This window comes from Manduca sexta, chromosome 28, assembly GCF_014839805.1.
Source record: "Manduca sexta isolate Smith_Timp_Sample1 chromosome 28, JHU_Msex_v1.0, whole genome shotgun sequence".
In the NCBI taxonomy this organism is placed as follows: Eukaryota; Metazoa; Arthropoda; class Insecta; order Lepidoptera; family Sphingidae; genus Manduca; species Manduca sexta.
In genome coordinates, this window is record NC_051142.1 from 12,187,118 (window position 1) to 12,206,570 (window position 19,453).

Below are 19,453 nucleotides of genomic sequence, written 5' to 3' on the forward strand. Positions count from 1 at the left end.
AATGTTATTTTTATGTAGTTCTTACTTGTTTCTTGAGAGGTTTTCGTCGTATGTGAATAAATATTTTTGGGTAACTGGTTGAGTACTGGCTCATCGTCAACAAGCTTCTTCACAGCTGGATCGGCGCTGTTTACTAAATAAATCTCAGCTGTCAAAATCCTTCACATACTGTTACTTAACACATCACTTAAGCTGATGTTCATAAGGGTTCATTATATAGTAACTATCTTAAGATGCTGACCTCAATTTGAGAGCGTCTCAACTAATATCGTACTGTTCTATAGTTATAATATTATTTGTGAATACAAGCGTAAACGAACCTATCTTTACTCAATATTTACTCTCTTTGTTAAGGTAAATTTCCTAATTTAAATTAAAATATAGTAATACAAATTACTCAAATATAAACGGTCGAAATAAATTCGTGTCACCAAGTCTCGAGGGGTTCTCCTTCAATTTAACACTTCAATTGAACTCAAAAGATAATTGAAATTATGTAGAGGTGCCATTAGTGAGATTGCCGTAGCCATTTCAATATTTCTTCTTTAATAACAATTTGATAAATGGCTGTTTTCTACGTAACTTAAGGTTGAAGATTATCACGATTAATATAATTTTATATTTTTGGTAAATGTCTTTATACTTCTTTTTACTGACATGGTAAAGTAAACTCACTGCACCAGGGACCTTGTTCTCTATCCCGCACGTTATTTTGACAGTGTGTAACAAGCACGTAACACAACGCATCATGTTTAGGACTATAGAAATTTGGCTTACAGAATACCATTCCACACACATTTCTCGAAGATAACATGACACGGCCGCGTTGCGCGTTTACACTATCATACAGAATAAGAGCCCTGATGGTAAGTGGAGTGGGGTCCAATAAAATGTCGATTGAAGACAGATAATTGCCCCTCGGTATTTATTATGCCGGCCTGTTGTAACTGAATATACACAGGTTGATACCGAAGGACAAACTTACGTGAGCCATTATGGCGGGTTTTAACGACCTGTGTTCGATGGTCGCTATCCGGACGGATATAAAAGAAATCCTACCACCAGCAAAATACTATTGCTTCGTTTCTATTGCTATTGTAGAATACCGGATATCGTACTAAGAATGAAATATCCGTCAAAATGGTGCCTTTGTAATACCTTTTGTAGGTCTATTGTATAGCGCTAGTGGTAGAATATTTATATTTGCCTGGATAGCCAACACCACGGGCAGCCACCCGGCAGGTCCTTAGGTTCAATGTGGCTAGTCCCTAATTTAATAAACTTTAACGTGTTCGTAAGAATTGATTTTCGAGATTCATAAATTTTGATTGTAAATATATACATAATATTATAAAAAAATCCCCTTTTCTATCTGTCTGTATGTTATCGATTTTTTCAAAATCAACTGGAGCCTTATTCTCTATCCCGCACGTTATTTTAACAGTGCGCAACAAGAACGTAACACAACGCGTCATGTTTAGGACTATAGAAATTTGGCTTACAGAATACCATTCCACGCACATTTCTCGAAGATAACATGACACGGCCGCGTTACGCGTTTACACTATCATACAGAATAAGGGCCCTGAACGGCTTTTTATGAAATTTGGTATTGAGATAGTTTAAGACCTTGAGAAGGTTATTAGTTACTTTTTATCCCGGAAAACTCCTTCACGCGGCCGAAGCCGCGGGCAAAAGCTATTAAAATTAAAGTAAAAAAAAATACGTTTACTGTACTATATTATTTACGATGGAATTCAGTTCAGTTACTTAGATGTGCATTTTCACGAGCAATCCGTAAGAAATATTTTGTAACAATATGTTTATGCCACCAGAGTGTGACATCAGACACATTAATAACATCCCCTTCACCGGTATAAGGGCCATAGACAAGATGCCGTAATACAATCGTTAACGGTATATATGAGAATGTAGGTATAGATTTATCGATAGAATGTGTCTTTCCAGACAATTTCTTTGTTTTTTTTTTTTTTTTTTTTTGATGACAAAACATTTAATAGTCACTTAAGTTAAATAATGTAGCTATGGCATTCCTCGAAGGTTATGCATCAAACAATCTTTTCAGGTATCTCGGCATCCGCAACCCTTTGAAGAGCCGGCACCACTCCACCAAGAGGCTGGTGGTCATCAAGATAGCTTTAGTGTGGCTTCTCAGCATGGTCGTTTCAAGTTCCATCACTGTTTTAGGTAAGTTTTATATATTTTACCAGAACTTCAGAGGCAGACTGCGGGCGTAGTTTGCATTTTTCACAGAATCTAATGTGCAGGAATGAAAAAAATATGTCGCGCCATTTTATAAAAGACATTCCATTTTTAAACTGCTATTAAAAGCAAACACAATAATTTTAGGAGGTTGCAAATTAACACATGAATACTCATTGCTCATCATAATATAAACGGCTCGCAATGACGAGTTACGTCCATTTCCATGTCTATTTTCCACCAGGTGACAAACATGTTGGTGTTCAGACCTCGCTCGAGGTGTGGTCTCGGCTCTATTACAAAATGTTGAACAATCTCGCAATATGAAGACAATAATTAGCTCGATTTTCGACATATAAATACAACTGCCACATACCGCTGTCTACGTTATTCCATCACAGGCTGTCAGTTTGATTTAGTTGGCTCATGCGTCTTGCTGATAAGTTTGATCAAACATTTGGTGTATTATTGGAACGTTTCGAAACATTTGTAACAATGACGCGGAAAACATTACGTACGAAGTGACGTGCATCACTGTTTAGTAAATGTTAGTAGTGGTTGATAAATAAAAAAAAACATACATCAGGTCTTTATCGCCTAAGGGGAAGGCAAATGTCCAACTAGAGCACCCACATCGTCGTGCGTGTTTCGTCCTATGATGTGATAGGGGCAGTCTATCGCCAGATCATGAGCAAGTTCCATACTCCAGAAGAATTAAGAAGATAAATTTAAAGAAATTTTCAACCAGTAAATAAAGTAATGTTTAAAGTTAACATATTTCTGCATTCTCGAAAAGTATAGCTTATTTCTTTTGTATTATTTCTGTGGGAGATAGGGAATTAAAAATAACGCACATACTTCCTTTGGTATTTGGAGTAAACCTGAGAGAGACTACGTTCACAAACATCAATATGTCGCTAATTATACGACATTACGTACGACATATTTCGCGTTAGTCTTAAAGTATGTAAAGCCATTGGTGCAGGACGCATCTGAACTCTCGGTCATGTCGGATTGCCGTCTCATCGCACCATAAGAGTTAAGGAATAGAGAGTGCAGTTGTATATTGCGCATGCATTCGTGCGTTACAATATCTCCTGCGTACCTGGCTGATTTCCGTTGAGATTGGTCGCCGTAGCTGAAATTCGACTAGGAGGGATTTATATTCGTTAGTCAACATGAATCATCCTCAATAATAAAATCATGTTCATTTACGTAGCCTAAGAAAAGTATCTATCTACCTTTCACCTCAAAAGAAAATATTCGCGATTTTCAAATTATGACTATTCACAATATATCACCACCTATTTTTGTCTTAAAAAAAGTATTAATTAAAATAATTTATTCATTTCCTTACTCTCGATGTTTAAATTCCGAACCCGATTGCAATGCAAAGTCGCAATCAGGTCCAAGATCTGTTCACTTTCGATCTGAAGATTTGATTCTCGAAGTCGCCTTTGAGTCGAGTGGTCTCAAGACTTCTCGGAAACTCAAATTACCAAGCTATAAATGTCATTACTGCCTTCATTATTCCCCTTTGATTTGCGAAGCTTTTTCTACATCACTTTAAAGTTATGTTGACCCGGTTTTTATTTATATTATGTAAAATGTTTCCTCTAATGGGTTTGTAGTAATGCAACTTTTATAGCTTTTTAATGTATTATTATTATTATTCTTACTGCCGAATTCTGTAGTGTTGTTCAATGCATTATGTTTTAGGTTTTAATTAAATATGTTGTTAGTGGTAAATGTTGTGTTCACCTATTAGTAGCTCACATATCAGATGCTGTACCTTATTGCTTTTTTGTATTGAATGATGTAATACGTACAAATAAATAAATGCATTGTGAAAATATTTTCAATGTTTTGTGATCTAATATTATCACTTGAATATTTTCGTTTTATGTATACAATTATTTTGGTTTTCTTGATTTTTTCATCACATTAAAATTGATTTTTTATTTTAAAATTGTGTCTATAGGTTTTGAGAAATAAGCATAATATGAAGTGAACAATATAATACTAACAATAAAATACACCAAAGTAATAGTCAAGTTCGATTGTTTTTTTACTAATTTGCGAAACCAGCATAAATTAATTTCAAATTCAAGAAAAGTTTCTGTGTGAGACACCTAAAAGGCTTGATAAGTGAATGAATGTGAAGCAGATAAAAAGCGATTCAATATACGAAGCTTACACTCATTGATTACTCAAAGGCAAATGATTGCGGTGGCGTATTGTGCCGAAAATGAGCCCAGCGCCTAAAAGCATTGATCGTAAACTTTAGTACTGATGTATGTTTACGCGCGTGTATTTTTCTCTGATTGATGGAAAGAGTTCTTCACATTTGGGTCCTTTTCGGAGTTGCACTCAACAAAATTTTATATCGATATCAATAGTTTAAGCGGCGATAGCCTAGTTGGGTGTGGAAAGGACTGCAAAGACGAATGTCCGCAGGTTCAAATCCCAAGGGCACAGACCTCTGACTTTTCTAAAATCATGTGTGTATTCTTTGTGAATTTATCGTTCGCTTTAACGGTGAAGGAAAATATCGTGAGGAAACCTGCACATCTGAGAAGTTCTCTATAGGAATTTCGAAGGTGTGTGAAGTCTACCAATCCGCACTAGGCCAGCGTAGTGGTCAAAGGCCTAATCCCTCTCAGTAGTAGAGGAGGCCCGTGCTCAGCAGTGGGCAAGTATATAATACAGGGCTGATATTATTATTATCAATAGTATCAAGGAATGGCTCCTTAAGCCTAATTTAGACGGAGCAATTATTGCTAGCAATATATATTTTATATCTGTGCAAATATTTGTATTTGATTTACAATTGTTGCACTTACTATCAACAACATACAAACATATTTACAAACTATCGCCTTTATAATTAATCGACTTCAACAAAAGGAGGTTTTCAATGCGTAGTTTTTTTTTGTATATAAGTAGGTAGTATTGTATTCTTTACATAATACTTCAATAGATTTCACCAAATATAAATAGATAAAATATATAGGTATATATTTCTGTGTTCGCCGTGGTTAGCTTAACGTCCACGACATAAATTCCAAAAGAATTTTCCAAGCGACTTGAATTTGAGAATTTTCTATTTTGTTCCATTTAAATAATGCTGGACAGATATAAATTACGTCTTGTAAAATACTGTTTAGAACGGTTTTGAATAACTTCTTGTTTATAAAATAACTGAGTTTATTATTAAGATGATTTATTGTTTCTTTACATTTCATTTTTCTACAATTTAATTCATTATCAAGAATCACTTAGAAATTGTTTATCCAGATTAGCTTGATGACCTTCCTAACTCGCTATAGAATTATTCTTGAATTAATAGTTTATACTAGCTTTTACTTGCGGCATTGCCTGTATTTCATATAAAATTAAAGGGATATCGCTGAATCAACATAACAAGGTTCTATGTCAAGTTTAACTTGTTGCAAAAATGAGATTAATAATTTTCATGTTGATGTAAAGAACACGGATTCCTGCTAAGGATGATTCGCGAGGCTATTGAAATTAAATAACATCCTAATTTCAATAAGGAAGATGGTTGGAACTTGGAAGCTTGCACAAGCCTGGAATCCAGTTCTACATTTAATTAAATCGGGATCCAAAAGACCGGCTGCCAGACTTCAAGACACTGTGAGCTCATTCTGCGTAGATCGGACCACCAACAGCTAAAATTTAAAAAGTTGTATAATTGTAAAACGTAGGTAGATATTGTAACTTTAACTGTGGGTGAACAACACCTCAGTGCCTCCCGTGATCATGAAGGTTGCAAAGTTTTCGAAACGTCGGGAGAAAATTAAGGTATTAAAACCGCGATAAAATCCGAAAAATAGTTTAATTTTAATTTTCGTGTTGGTAAAAATTGGTCAGGACAATCATTCATAGTTTCCCCTTTATTTTTCTCTCGTGATTATTGGAAATTATCTAAAAAAGAGTTAGAATCATGTGATATAATTCAATTCACGCAACAAATATAATATAGAATATTGTAATAGTGAGCCAACGATATGTCGTTAGGTAGTAATAGGGATCCGAAACATTTGTCTGTCTTTTATTGCCCTTGAGCAGTGGTTTTCAACCATTGTTATATTGTTAAATGAAGCCACTATAATTAATGGTCTATTGGAGACTTAAAATCTATTATGTCTGTGAATGGTTAGCGCAGTACAGTATAATGTTTAATAATTCAACTTTTGAGAGACATTGTTTTTATGGGTAGCCATCACGACTTCTTTTTTAAATAATGTGGGTGGGTTACATTAATATATGTGGCATGCTAAAATTTAGACATTTAGCACTATAGGCTTAAATATCACGTCAACAAATTTGTCATCTCAGTTGATTCGATAAAATATGTATTATGATAATAATGAGGGTGCACCGGTTGCACCTCTGCCTACCTCTTCGTGGATAAAGGCCATATATGTGTACTACGTATGTGTGTACAATATGACATGTGAAAGTTGCACGACATATTATCATAATATACGATATTTTATAATAAATTTTAGACCACAAATTGTGATAAATATCTTAATTTTAACGTGTCACACAGATTATTTATGACTTTTCCACACTATTTTATAAAAAAGTCATGTCTGTGTGAGTGTTTTCAACAGGAGAATCATGTCGTAGTCCCATTACAAGTTAAAAATCGATTTTTCACTATAGAAAGTATGAAATATGAAAGTATTTTCAAATCAAATTAAAGTTGTATAAAATACTCACTAAAAGCTATAAATGGGCACTAACGGTTTAAATAAACACAGTTCCACTACAGAAGTTACTTTTACGCGGAACAAATTCAAATAAGATTTAAATACACAGCCATTTGAGCACTATAAATAATCTTGTTATTCCATTTGGTTGTGGTTTTGTCTACTTTATAAAGAATAGTATCTAGTTCATAGGTATTGCTAGTCTGGCATCTCGGTTTTAATTATCTGCACTTAATAATAGGTTTACATTTTGCATAGTGATTTATTATAGCATTTTTTTTATTTTTAGTCAACTTTCGTTAGTATTGTTTGAGGTTAGTATTGTTAGATATTAAATAGTTGATTCCTTTTAAATTTAAACTAAAAAGAAGGAAATGGGTCATTTGATTATAATATTTAAATAGACACTTATTATTCAAATTTCATATTATCAAAGAAGTTATGAGTCCGTTGCTTGTTTGAGGATGGGTTATATTGTTTGAGAATGTGATAGTGGAATAGGTGGAGGGAATTTATTGAACTGACAGCAATGACGTAAATACTGCTGCTTTACTTGACTAGGACATTGCTAGTCAGACCGATCTAATCTAAACTAATTGGCAAAAGTGCGTCTTCTATTTAAAACTTTTAATGCTTGATCCTCGAGTAATTGGTAGTGGTAGATAAACAGTGTAAATTATATTCAGGAAATGGAAACAATTCTCTTCGGACTCGTTAGTTAGACATTAAATTGCAATCGTTCTTATCTCGTCATCAATAAATTTACTGGAGAGTGTTTCTGAAATTGCACACCTTCAAAGCCAGCCGAATTATGGATGGCGATCTTTAAAGAGGAATGGAAATTGGGAACACAGAGAAGACTTATTGTATCCCGGGCAATATAAACAAAATATTCTAATTAATTTTAGAGCTACTTTAAATGCTAAATAGATACAAACAAATCTCCAGGTCTAGGTGTCAGCACATGTCGCAGGTGTTTCGTGCTTATGTTATCGATTTTGAATTTGGCACTGCACCAGAACTAAAATGGTCTTCATTTATTGCGAGAAATTACAGCTATATTTTATTATTTACATTTTCATTAACTATTCTGTCTATAGAAAGTGTATTATTAATGTATTACGTCTATTGATTTATGATCAGATGAGTTCCAAAATGAAGTCTGAATATTTATTAAAATAATAGAACATTTCATTACTTTTATGAAACCCATTATTCAAATAAGTAATCAAGTTGATTCGACACGACACCTGTTCACAAGTTTTAATCATCGCCGATTCGGGAGTTAACAATTTGGCCACATTCAAATAAAGGCGAAACTTTGTCGGATTTACATTGATTTGAAATTAAAATGTCGCGCGCTTCTGGCTTCATTCAGAATTTCTGTTTTCTGTCCATACGTCTGAACGAGTTTTATTATCTTTCTCAAGATTAATCTCATTGATGTTCTTGTATATGTTTGATGATGTACGAGGTGGGTTTTGTGTCTATAAATATTTTTCTAGAATGAAACAACATTGTAATTAAAATGTTTGTAGGAGCAAAGAATTTTCCGTTATGTAGTTATGTACAATCGGCGCGGCATGAATTTTCGCTGGACTGGGATTCTAATTATTTTTAATGCAGCTGTTTCTTTTCTTTATACGTATTTAATACTAGAATCTATCTTCAGTGACCTTTAGGTCATTACTGTCCTTTTTATAATCTCTTCTATTTTTATTTTATTTTTCTATTTATTGCTCTTCTTAATTTCGTACTGCTTACAAATTTTAAATTACATTTACCTACTATTTAAACAAAAATGCTATCGCTTTGTAAAAACAAGGTTATACAGCAAAAACTTTAATAAATTGTAACCATTCAGCGGGTGGAGTTTTCTCTGTTAAAAAATGTAGCACATTAAGTTTAACTTACTTTCTTGAGATCTGAAAAAAATACAGTTGAGATGTGCTTGAGATTTTAAAAACTTTTTTGCATTTAATTGTACATAAACTGTCGTAAACTGATACATTAATTTCAATTTCTTCAACATATTTGCTTATTAAAGTTTTGAACACATAGACGATTCTCATACAGTCTCAAAAATAATCCTTCCTCATTCCTGCCATTTTGGTTGTTCACAGGCCTCATAAACAGAACAAATATAATGCCAACAGAAGATCTTTGCGTGATCAACAACCGTCTATTTTGGATCTTTGGATCTCTAGTGGCGTTTTACATTCCGATGCTGATGATGGTGGTGTCGTTTGCGTTGACTGTACAGCTGCTGAAGAGACAGGCGAGGTTAGCAGCTACGCCTGTTCCTGGTGGAACTCAGAGGAGGTAAGTTTGGTAGATGTTTTTCTGCAATTTATTTACGGGAACTCTTTACTGCTTACAATAATTAAATTATTTTTGATCACGATTAGTTCAATTAGATACTTTGATCACTATAGAATTCCTGTCAATTTGTGTATAAGTAACTACGTCTAAAAATGTTTTGTATGTGATTCAGTAAATTCTACAAGTACCAATTTTGTAGTAGTATAGTTTGACAGATCTATGTGATATGAAAATCTTCAGGGAAAATGTATTCAGCAGTAGACTTCATATGACTGATGATGATAGTTGTTACAAGATGACAGCATCTGCGCGAAGCCTAACACATATCACAGTTGAATATATTATCATAATGTGTTCTATGTCAACATGGATTACTTATAGTTTTAGTTAATAGCAATAACCTTGGAAACTGCTAAATAAATACAGGCAATATCCCACTAAGATATATAAAGTTCCCGGTCTATTCTTGTAAGTTTGTAATATTCTTAAAAATCAGCCTCGCCGTGCTTTGGATAGTCCTCTTTCTTTTTAACAGCTTCATAATTAGCTTTAATTGTGGTATTTAATCCCATTACTCTTTGATTGGTGGATTGCTAGTACTCTCTCAAAAATTATCAATTCATTCATCAAAGAGTATGATGATGATTGACCTTACTACATTCTTGTACTAACTTTAATTTTGGAATATGTAATAATCTTTATAGTGACATCAATCAGTTAAGTCACAAGTCGATAATTCCACAGTGTTGCCTGACGTGGGAATTGAGAACTTGCTCCACGCACAATTATTGTACCAACCTTTTAACCATTGTCATTATGGTTAGTCTCTTTCATCTTTTAAACTCACACATGATTGTAAAGTTCTATACTGTGTTCATTATGACTGATGCCGACAGAGCCTACTTCGTTAAGCCATTTGGATCCATGCCAAAATATATTACACTTGCGGTTTAGCAGTAAACTGGGCGGTCTAACACTGACACTCCTGCACCAAACTACTGAATGTTGCTAATGTGTTCATTCATTACAACACCACGTGGTACTATTATCGTCTGTACAGAAAGTTAAAGAATGTTTAATTTACTAGAAGTTGGCTATGTAAGCAAGGGTTCGTGGTAGTATATACTATCTGTCGCCAACAAGGTGGAAGGGATATTGTGGTCTTTTTTTACGAAGGTTCAAACCAATGTTGGTTAATCCGGAACCTAGGTCGGATTGATGATTCATGAGGACATGTCATGCGTCTTCTGATGTTTTTAGCGTATCATTTAATATTTATTAGGTATTTTATTTAAAAATTCCTGTCCAATTTCTTTTTGTCTCATTTCTTGATGTCGGAGACGATGAAATATTTTCAAAGAAGACATTAAAAATATCTGTACAAAATGTGTTACTAAAATTATATTCTAAAAGGTTCTAAATATAATCTTATTTCTCATTTATTTTGTTTACTTTATAGAAACTTTTTTTTTAAATAAAATCCATATAACTGATAAGATAATAACAGCGAGTAGTTTCAGGTTGATCATTCTCCGTTGAGAGATCACCACACTCTGATTCTATTTCGATAATTTTAGAAATAGAACAAATCCCGCATTAAACCTTTATGGTCGAAGTCCGTAGATTATCAGGCGATTTAAAAGGAATTATGGCATTATTGCCATTCTAATCTTAAGATCTTCCATACCAACTCCCACGCACAATTTAGGTAATCAATGAATTCACCTAAGCGAATTCGATACATAAGAAACCAAACGCATTTAAAATGTAAACCGTTTAAACTTATCAGCACATTCTGCGAATAAAAGTCGGCTTAATACAAAAATATGGGTTTAAACGTAAGTTGACACAAAGGAGTTGGTGAGAAACAAGTTTTTAAGTAACCGACTTACGCTCGCTTATATAAATTTGTCATCACTCGGAAGTTGCAAGTCTGAAGTTACGAGATGAAATAAAAATATAGACTTAAGAAGTGTATGATGCTAAGAAAACTCTTGAGGATCTCTTCGTCACACTTTGGGATGATTCATTGAAAAGCGACTTATCTTATAATTATCTCTTACCCTTCATCTCTATAGTAGTTTGAGTTTCTATTTGAAATAATTTTAGGCTCTCAAACGTACTATTGTCTGTCAGTTTCTCCTCCAATTTCTTTTAAAACATAAATACTGTCCATTTAATTACATTTAGAAAACACGAGAAATATGGTTTTTGATATATTTGCTGACATATTTTTAAAATGTATTGTGTAATAATTTTTAAAGTGTGTATTCATTGACCCTAATACGTCTACGTGGACATATAAATTTTTCTGCAATAACGGACATTCTAACAAATGTTCTTCAACATTAAAACAAATTCTAGTTCCCAAACGACACTGAAAAGTCAGAACAAATTCCACACTTTTGAGAAAAGTACGAATTGCTAGAGGCAAAAGATTGTGAAGTTTGTGCAAACGTTCGGAAAGTTATTGTTCCTGTTGATGGGCCGATGCAAAGTAATAACTTACGAGCAGATGTGACTGAAATAGATTTTAATTTTACTATTAACAGACCTCCTCCTGTTGGTGCAAGTCAGTGGAAAACCCGTGACTGAATATTGTGATGTTATCATGCTGTAAATAAAATTTGAATTTAGTCAAAAGTATTTTTTGACCTAGTGTAACAAAATTGATCGATTGCTGATGCTAAAATTATCCTGTATTTCGTTGCCCAAACAAACACAATTCCTGAATGTATGCACGGCCGTTAAATGCAACACCTACATGTATACAATATAATCCTAAATCTTTACTACCAATTTAGACTCTACGTCACCACATAATGCTTTGCGTAGTTTCAATATTCATATACATCATAAATACGTCAATTTGTGGCATACAATTACATTACCGCTTTTATAGGCGATTATTCCCCACAGCCCGATGTAAAGCGTCGATGTTTATGTCAGACTCTGGCTATGTTTATGACCGCAATTTGTTGAGATATTGTTTACTTGCCTTTGTATAGTTATTGAGTTTGTTACTTGATTGGTTTGTAGAACCGATGGGTTCAATTGCTGTTCGCTTTCAATCTTGTTAGTTACAGTTTGCAATTTTGGGCGGGTTTGTGGTTTTATAATTGTTTTAAGTTTAAAGTTGTCTTTATCATCATCATTATTATTAATATGTCCATGTATTTTCTTTATTACAACAATGAAGCAGTTTAAAACGAGTTAGTTGAACATTAAAAAAGACATCAGGATAAGGAATTAATTAATGGCATAATAATAAATTACTTGTGGATTTATAAATACTTGTGGATTATAGATTCGTAGAACCCAATCAGATGTCGTGTCAATACATCGATTTTTTCATCAAACGAAATAATCAGAAAAATAAACTATCACTCAGATGTTCCCAAACTCTTGTGTTTAGTTTTTTTTATCTAAAATACCATCATTGTTTCATGTAGTGAAAAACATACTAAGATCAATAGAATTTCTCGATACGAGATCAAAGATCGGATTGGGAGATTATTATCGTATTCCCGCGCGATACCTTCCATTTTTAAAAATCGTTTGTATAAAGGACCCTTTGTACAGCAAATCCTATGGGAATGAGATTGCGAAGAATCTACATTTTTTGAGAGTCACTTTTACCTGATCTCGGATGGCTTAGGATAATAAAGTGATCATCTCGACTTGGTTTAACATATTGAACTTTCTTATTTAATATACTTCGGTTATGGTACATTTTTCTTTGAATTTATATTGCTAGTTGTATAACACGACTCCGCTTAGGGTGATTTTAATTGCAACTAGATTTATCGGTGAATTAGTCTATTAATTAGTCTTGATCTTTATTTCTTTGTTTTAACTAGATGATGATTGACACGGTCATATAAACGAGATGATACTATTATTATATACTAGCTTTTGCCCGCGGCTCCGCCCGCGTTATAAAGTTTTTCAGGCTAAAGTTTTCCGTTATAAAAGTAGTAGTTTCCCGGTAGCCTATGTTCTTCCCAGGGTCTCAAACTATCTCCATATCAAATTTCATCTTAATACGTTGGGTAGTTTTTGAGATTAACACGTTCAGCCAGACAGATGCAGCGGGGGACTTTGTTTTATAATATATTTTTTAGAACTTTTTAAGAGGAACAATCCCGTCATACATCATTGTTGCATAACTTTAACCGTTTACGCAGCGCAGGCAACGGAAGCTCTCAAAACTAATAATTTTCTCTGTTTTTGCAACATGTTTCATTACTGCTCCGCTCCTATTAGTCATAGCGTGATGATATATAGCCTATAGCACTCCAGGAACAAAGGGCTATCCAACGCAAAAAGATTTTTTCAGTTTGGACCGGTAGTTCCTGAGATTAGCCATTACTGCTCCGCTCCTATTGGGTATAGCGTGATGATATATAGCCTATAGTACTCCAGGAATAAAGGGCTATCCAACGCAAAAAGAATTTTTCGATTTGGACCGGTAGTTCCTGAGATTAGCGCGTTCAAACAAACAAACAAACAAACAAACAAACTCTTCAGCTTTATATAATAGTATAGAGTATAGATTTGTTCATTAAACAAGAAACCAAAATATTCCTGTAATAATATTGAAGTCAGTACCAAGCAGGTACCGTATAATTAGGTATTGCAGTAATACTGTTGTTAGCATTGCTCGCTCCTGAGCCCACACAATACCACACAGGAGGCTCATTTAAATTATATTCAATATTCTTGATGAAATTTGATTACAGAATATCGGAATCATTATAGTTTCATGGTATTTGAATACTTATATATAGACTATTTGCAGGCAATGCGGTGGTTTCGACAACGGCCCTCTACAAGGAGTACGACGTATTGGAGCTAGGAGTTCTCCAGACCTATCACCGGGGAGATCAGTATCTCGACAGCTGACCTGGAGGATTACCAGTACATCTAGGTTTGATGAAATCAGTCATTTCAGCTAATCATTGGCCAATTCTTCAGATTTTGTCCTGTTTATAAATTCCATCAAAAAATGTAAACTATCTTTTATATTAACTACATGGAACCAAGTTATTAAAAAAATATATATATTTGGAAGAGCGCTGATTATTCAGGAAAATCGATAAATTTGAAAGCATTGGAATCATCAATAGGTCGAAAAAATTTCTTTGAATAACAATACGCCAAAAAGGGTCAATCATTTCCACTACTTTTTCACAATACTATTCCAACTACAATAGATTTCCGAAACTCACGTCAAAACCTTTCTTCAGGTCGCAGCGTAATAAGATCGGAATGAGCGTGTCCCATCCGCAACTGAGCTACATGAACGGTTGTGGAGGCGGAAATGTGTCAGGGAATAAGAGGGGGAGGGATGTTGCTACCCAGACCCCTCCGAGCATCGCCGCTGAGACTCGAAGAGCGAGGCTCCGGCCTCTGAAACTAACACTGGCGGCTCCTAATGCTTTAACTCTTAGGTAAGTAATTTTACTGTATCGTTGTATACACTCACCTTCTTTAGTCTATACACCACCTAAAGTTTGACTGGGAGAAAATACCATCGGCAATAAGTCTGCCTTAAAAAAAAAAAAAGTATGTACATGATACTTAGACATGAAAGTGGAAGGTTTCAAGAGGTATCTAGTAGATTTATCAATTTCGAATTTATTTCCTTCTTACGATAATACCTTATAATATATTTGCATTATTGAATAACACCTGAATTATACTAAAGTAGTTCATTGTAAGATTAGTTGAATGCCATTCGATAAACCATTACGATATCTCGGCTCAGTTACAATTGCTCCAATTTAAATTTGCTTCGTTCCATTATAGAGTGTAAAAAAACTAAGAAAATTGAATATTGAATTCAGATTTGTTGAAACGTATGTAGCCTGCGATAGAGGATGTGGGAAAATGGTCATAATTCTTTTTGTTGGTATCTCCACGTATCTCGGAAAAACTGACGACTTTACTACTGCTCCTTTTTATATCTTCATAACGAAATTAAATCAAGTTTAATCAGTTCTTCTCAAATTCGTGTCATTTAACAAGAAAATTTTATAACGCAAATATTAAATTATGTAAAATTATTTATACAGTTATCAACGAATTGGACCAGAGCATTATTATAGTTATATTCGAACTGATTTTTATTGTAAGAAACACGACATACTTCAAACATCCTGGTAGAAAAACCGCAAACTAGCTAGTGTTCCCAACAGTAAACGATTGATTGAAACTATTCGTTCGTGGCTCCCAGAAGTATCATTCTTCCTACATTTGAAGTGGAAAACTTTGTCTTGTGATTTTTAAAGCAAATATTACTTTTTGGGTACGTAGTACGATATATTTATTTTGGATTTTCTTACTTTAATAGGTCAGGTCAGGGAGCTCTATGCCGTCTAAGAAGCGAATCCATCTTTTAGCTTTTACAGGCGTTCTAATCGAAAGACAATTTTGTCCGCCGTATGGGTAAATAGAGAATATTTTGACTCTCGCCTATCAAAGCTATGACGGCTTCCAAAACTGGCTTTCGATTAGAACGTCTTAAATTGCAAAGAGGATATGCCCCCGAAAACAAAATAGGACCCCTGATACTAACTGTTTTTCTGGATGATTATATGCATTTGTACTTATTATTGACCCTAAAACTATGTACTCGGACAAAGTTTAATGAAATGTATTTTACTGCATAATATCCACATCAGTGAAGCACGCTATTATCTAAAATGTATTGATTGGTTGAAACAATATAAATCTATGATAAAATACCAAAAACGTGAAAATAAATCTCAGCTACTGAGTTAGTCCCTCATAAATGTGCGTAACTATCCTGGTGCCCATTTACTCCCATTTGCGAGGGCACGAATAAAATGAACTTACGGGCACGTTTGTAATAAGGATCCTATTTGTAGTCGAAATGGGTTTGACAGTTTTATCATGCAGTAATGTTACTAAATTATGACACTTATGTATTTCTTAAGGTAAAAGCGTACCTTGCACTTCCTCGAAAAAATAATATAAATGTAATTCTTTTCCATGGATAGACTACATAAACAAGAATGTTTAAAAAAACAACATAAAGGTATATGTAAATTCACAAGCCTTAGGGGCAAGTTTTGAACTAAAATATCAAACTACCAAAATATGACACTAGAATCAAACTACAACGAAGTAGAAAGTTTAATAGTAACACAGTATTTTTAGAAGTTAATCGTAAAAGATCCAAACTTTATAATCAAAACTGGGTTCTAGAAACTTACGCGGTTATCCCAGTTCCAAAGACAAAGTTAACTTAGGTAATCTTAGACTTTATTATCTTGGCAAATCCGGTCAAAATTGTTTAGTAGTGGCCATTATGAGATACATACGATAGTTTAGTTGAGTGTGAAACATAATGTCGTGAATTGCTTGTTCGATCTCACCTCCATGGCATGGATTGACATTTCGAACAAACACAGAATTCTGTATCTATCTTTAGCATTTTTGTGTGCATTCTCTGTAAATTATTGTTCAATATGTTGGTGAAATTACTCGCAAATATAAGAGTTTATTAATTTTGAACGTTCATGAACAATTAGTATGCTTAACATACAAACCTATATTTTGAAAAAAAAAAGTAATAAGGACACCAATAAACACTGTGCAAGCAATACGTAAACAAAAAATTGTTTATTATAAAATCATGTATCTAGATGAAAGTGGAGTTTGATTAAATCCTATGTTTTATGAGTTAAATGCTTTTATAAGTTTCTGTTGCCTTATTTTTAGACACTATCTAGACTTCAGTTCTTTTGATCATGTATTGATTTTTGTATATTATTAAAATCATTTGGTTTCGAATACTAAGATAAATCATCAGGATTTGTTTATAAATAACGCTTCGATTTAATTTATTGTTTTAACCTTTAGTCGTATAAACTTTCGCATCTCATAAGCTTATATTCTTAATATGATTATCAGAATTCTTAATTGGAATAATTGAGCAATATCCATACTTCAATGTGTTTATATGAGCCGATTAATCAGGGAAACGTTAAATTCGCGAAATTAAAAAAGGTTTTACGTAGTACAGGTTTTTAACTCATAAAAGAAGCTTCTGTTATATAATTTTCTTTCACGTAACTTTTTAGCACATTGGAATTTATCTAAATCATCATTTTTTTCCCAATAATACGGTAATAAATTCCTTCTTTAGCCATCACCAGTACCAGGCTACCTAAAATTTTGAATTATTAAATACTTAACTGCTGCTGCATACTATACTGCGGTGAGCGGCCGACATTGCAATTTGCAATGCATTACAATACTCTGGCTCTGAGTCGAAGATTAACTTTACTGTACCACCGTCAAATTCAATAAATTAACATTATTCTATTTCTATTAACATAAGAGTCAAATTAAAGTACTTTTGTTCCAGATTCCTAGCTAATCGCAAGAAAGGTCGGTCGCTGTCCGCAAACGCGGTTGCTAACGAGCAGAAGGCCACCAAAGTTTTGGGTTTAGTTTTCTTCACATTCGTCTTGTGTTGGGCGCCGTTCTTCCTTCTTAACATTCTGTTCGCGTCGTGTCCCGCCTGCATTGTTCCAGGTGAGTTTTATTGGATATGATTTGGGTTTTATCGTTGGATTTATTAAAATTTTGCTTGAGTATTACATTCTTCTGATGGCCTTGTTTGGTGTAAATTGATTCTGCATTAAGTGAAATTATTGGGTAATGCAAAGAAATATTATGATTCTGGTGTTGGCAGTCAGTTAAACATTTTACAGCTATCGGTACTATATTATTAAACCTTGGATTTGCGTGAGTTTTCTATGCAACATTTTTAGTAAGATTAATGTTTTAACTTCACCCACGCCTTAAACAACACAAATATATGAGATTATAGATGTTCCACGAAAGGGTTTTAATTCTTAAAAATATACGAAAGATATATTTGCAAAACTAATAAATGTAAAAAAAAAGTTTAATGACGACCGCAAAATTGACGATACCAAAATCATCTCAGAAAATCTCAATGTCTCCAAACTTATCCCTTATGTTCTCAAACATGGCTACCCTCGCTGTTTTAACAATTAAGAAGCTACTTTCAACATTTAATACATCAATTATTTTAGTCCTACTTCCACCACCAAGTAGAATCACTGCTTTAGAATTTAATGTTTTTTTAACAGAGCATGTGGTCGACATTTGCTTATGGTTGGGGTACGTGTCATCCACCATCAACCCCATCATATACACGGTGTTCAACAGGACCTTCAGGGCTGCCTTCCTCAGACTGTTGAGGTGTCATTGTACTAGGTGAGAAATTGTATTATGTTTCTTTGTTATAAGCGCAGAAGGCAACTTAAAGACTTATTGGTAAGTGATTTTAGGAAAAGAATCTGTATAATTATTATTGTGATAAAGACATGGCTTAATTTCTGTAGCAAATGATGTCCAACAGAGGTGTTGTAACTCTTACAAAAAGTCAAAATTGAACCATACTTACCGTTTCATGTGGCTTAGTAAGTGATATATTAGGACTCAACAAATTCCCTCCCTTCTAAAGTCCTTTTATCTTTTTTAAATCCTTTCTTCATCGAGTAATGGCTGTGATAACATGAATTTCTTGTAAAGAAAGCCTAGGTTTTTTACGCGGGCACGACGAAGTGACCTCACTGTACGTAACAGTTAAGATTTCTATTTTGTTTCCTGAATGCGTTATTGATCCAATAACAGATTTTTTCTTTCTTAATGGTACGTGGAGTAGGGTTCACATAGAATGTCGACTGACGAAACATGTTTATCCTTCGCAAGTCGACACAATTTTACCAGCTCGTTTATAGTCAGATACAGATATTCTGATCGACGATCACGATGCATTTATTAGGTTAAAATGAAGCATGACTCCTGCAGGTCTAGTTAAATTAGGGGCGGCTGCGGTACATACTTAGACATTTTCGTCAGAGGAAGCCCGCAGTCGTACCCAATACGCCGAAGAGGGCCACCGCGGAGTTTTAGTTGGTATGCCGTGCGTTGTATATGGGGTTAGGGACTCGGCCCGGTGGTCGCCCGAAGGTCAACATCAAATCCGGGCGGCGCAACGCCGGATCGTAAGGCACGGTGACCCCAACATAGCCGCTCAATCGCTCCCCATGAAGGCTGGGCGGTAGTCATAAGGCACTATCACCGCGAAAATAAAAGAA

The 19,453-nt window shown here is 34.2% G+C and overlaps 1 protein-coding gene across 1 annotated transcript in view; it reads left to right on the forward strand.

Moving 5' to 3' along the window:
• The window catches only part of LOC115442114 (5-hydroxytryptamine receptor 2A), a 98,805-nt gene that overhangs the window by 69,573 nt on the left and 9,779 nt on the right, over window positions 1-19,453 (forward strand). The window contains exons 4-9 of the mRNA XM_030167087.2: window positions 2,087-2,208; window positions 9,089-9,287; window positions 14,089-14,217; window positions 14,537-14,740; window positions 17,686-17,855; window positions 18,440-18,566. Coding sequence (XP_030022947.1) covers window positions 2,087-2,208; window positions 9,089-9,287; window positions 14,089-14,217; window positions 14,537-14,740; window positions 17,686-17,855; window positions 18,440-18,566 — 951 coding nt within the window. The remainder of the gene's footprint in view (window positions 1-2,086; window positions 2,209-9,088; window positions 9,288-14,088; window positions 14,218-14,536; window positions 14,741-17,685; window positions 17,856-18,439; window positions 18,567-19,453) is intronic.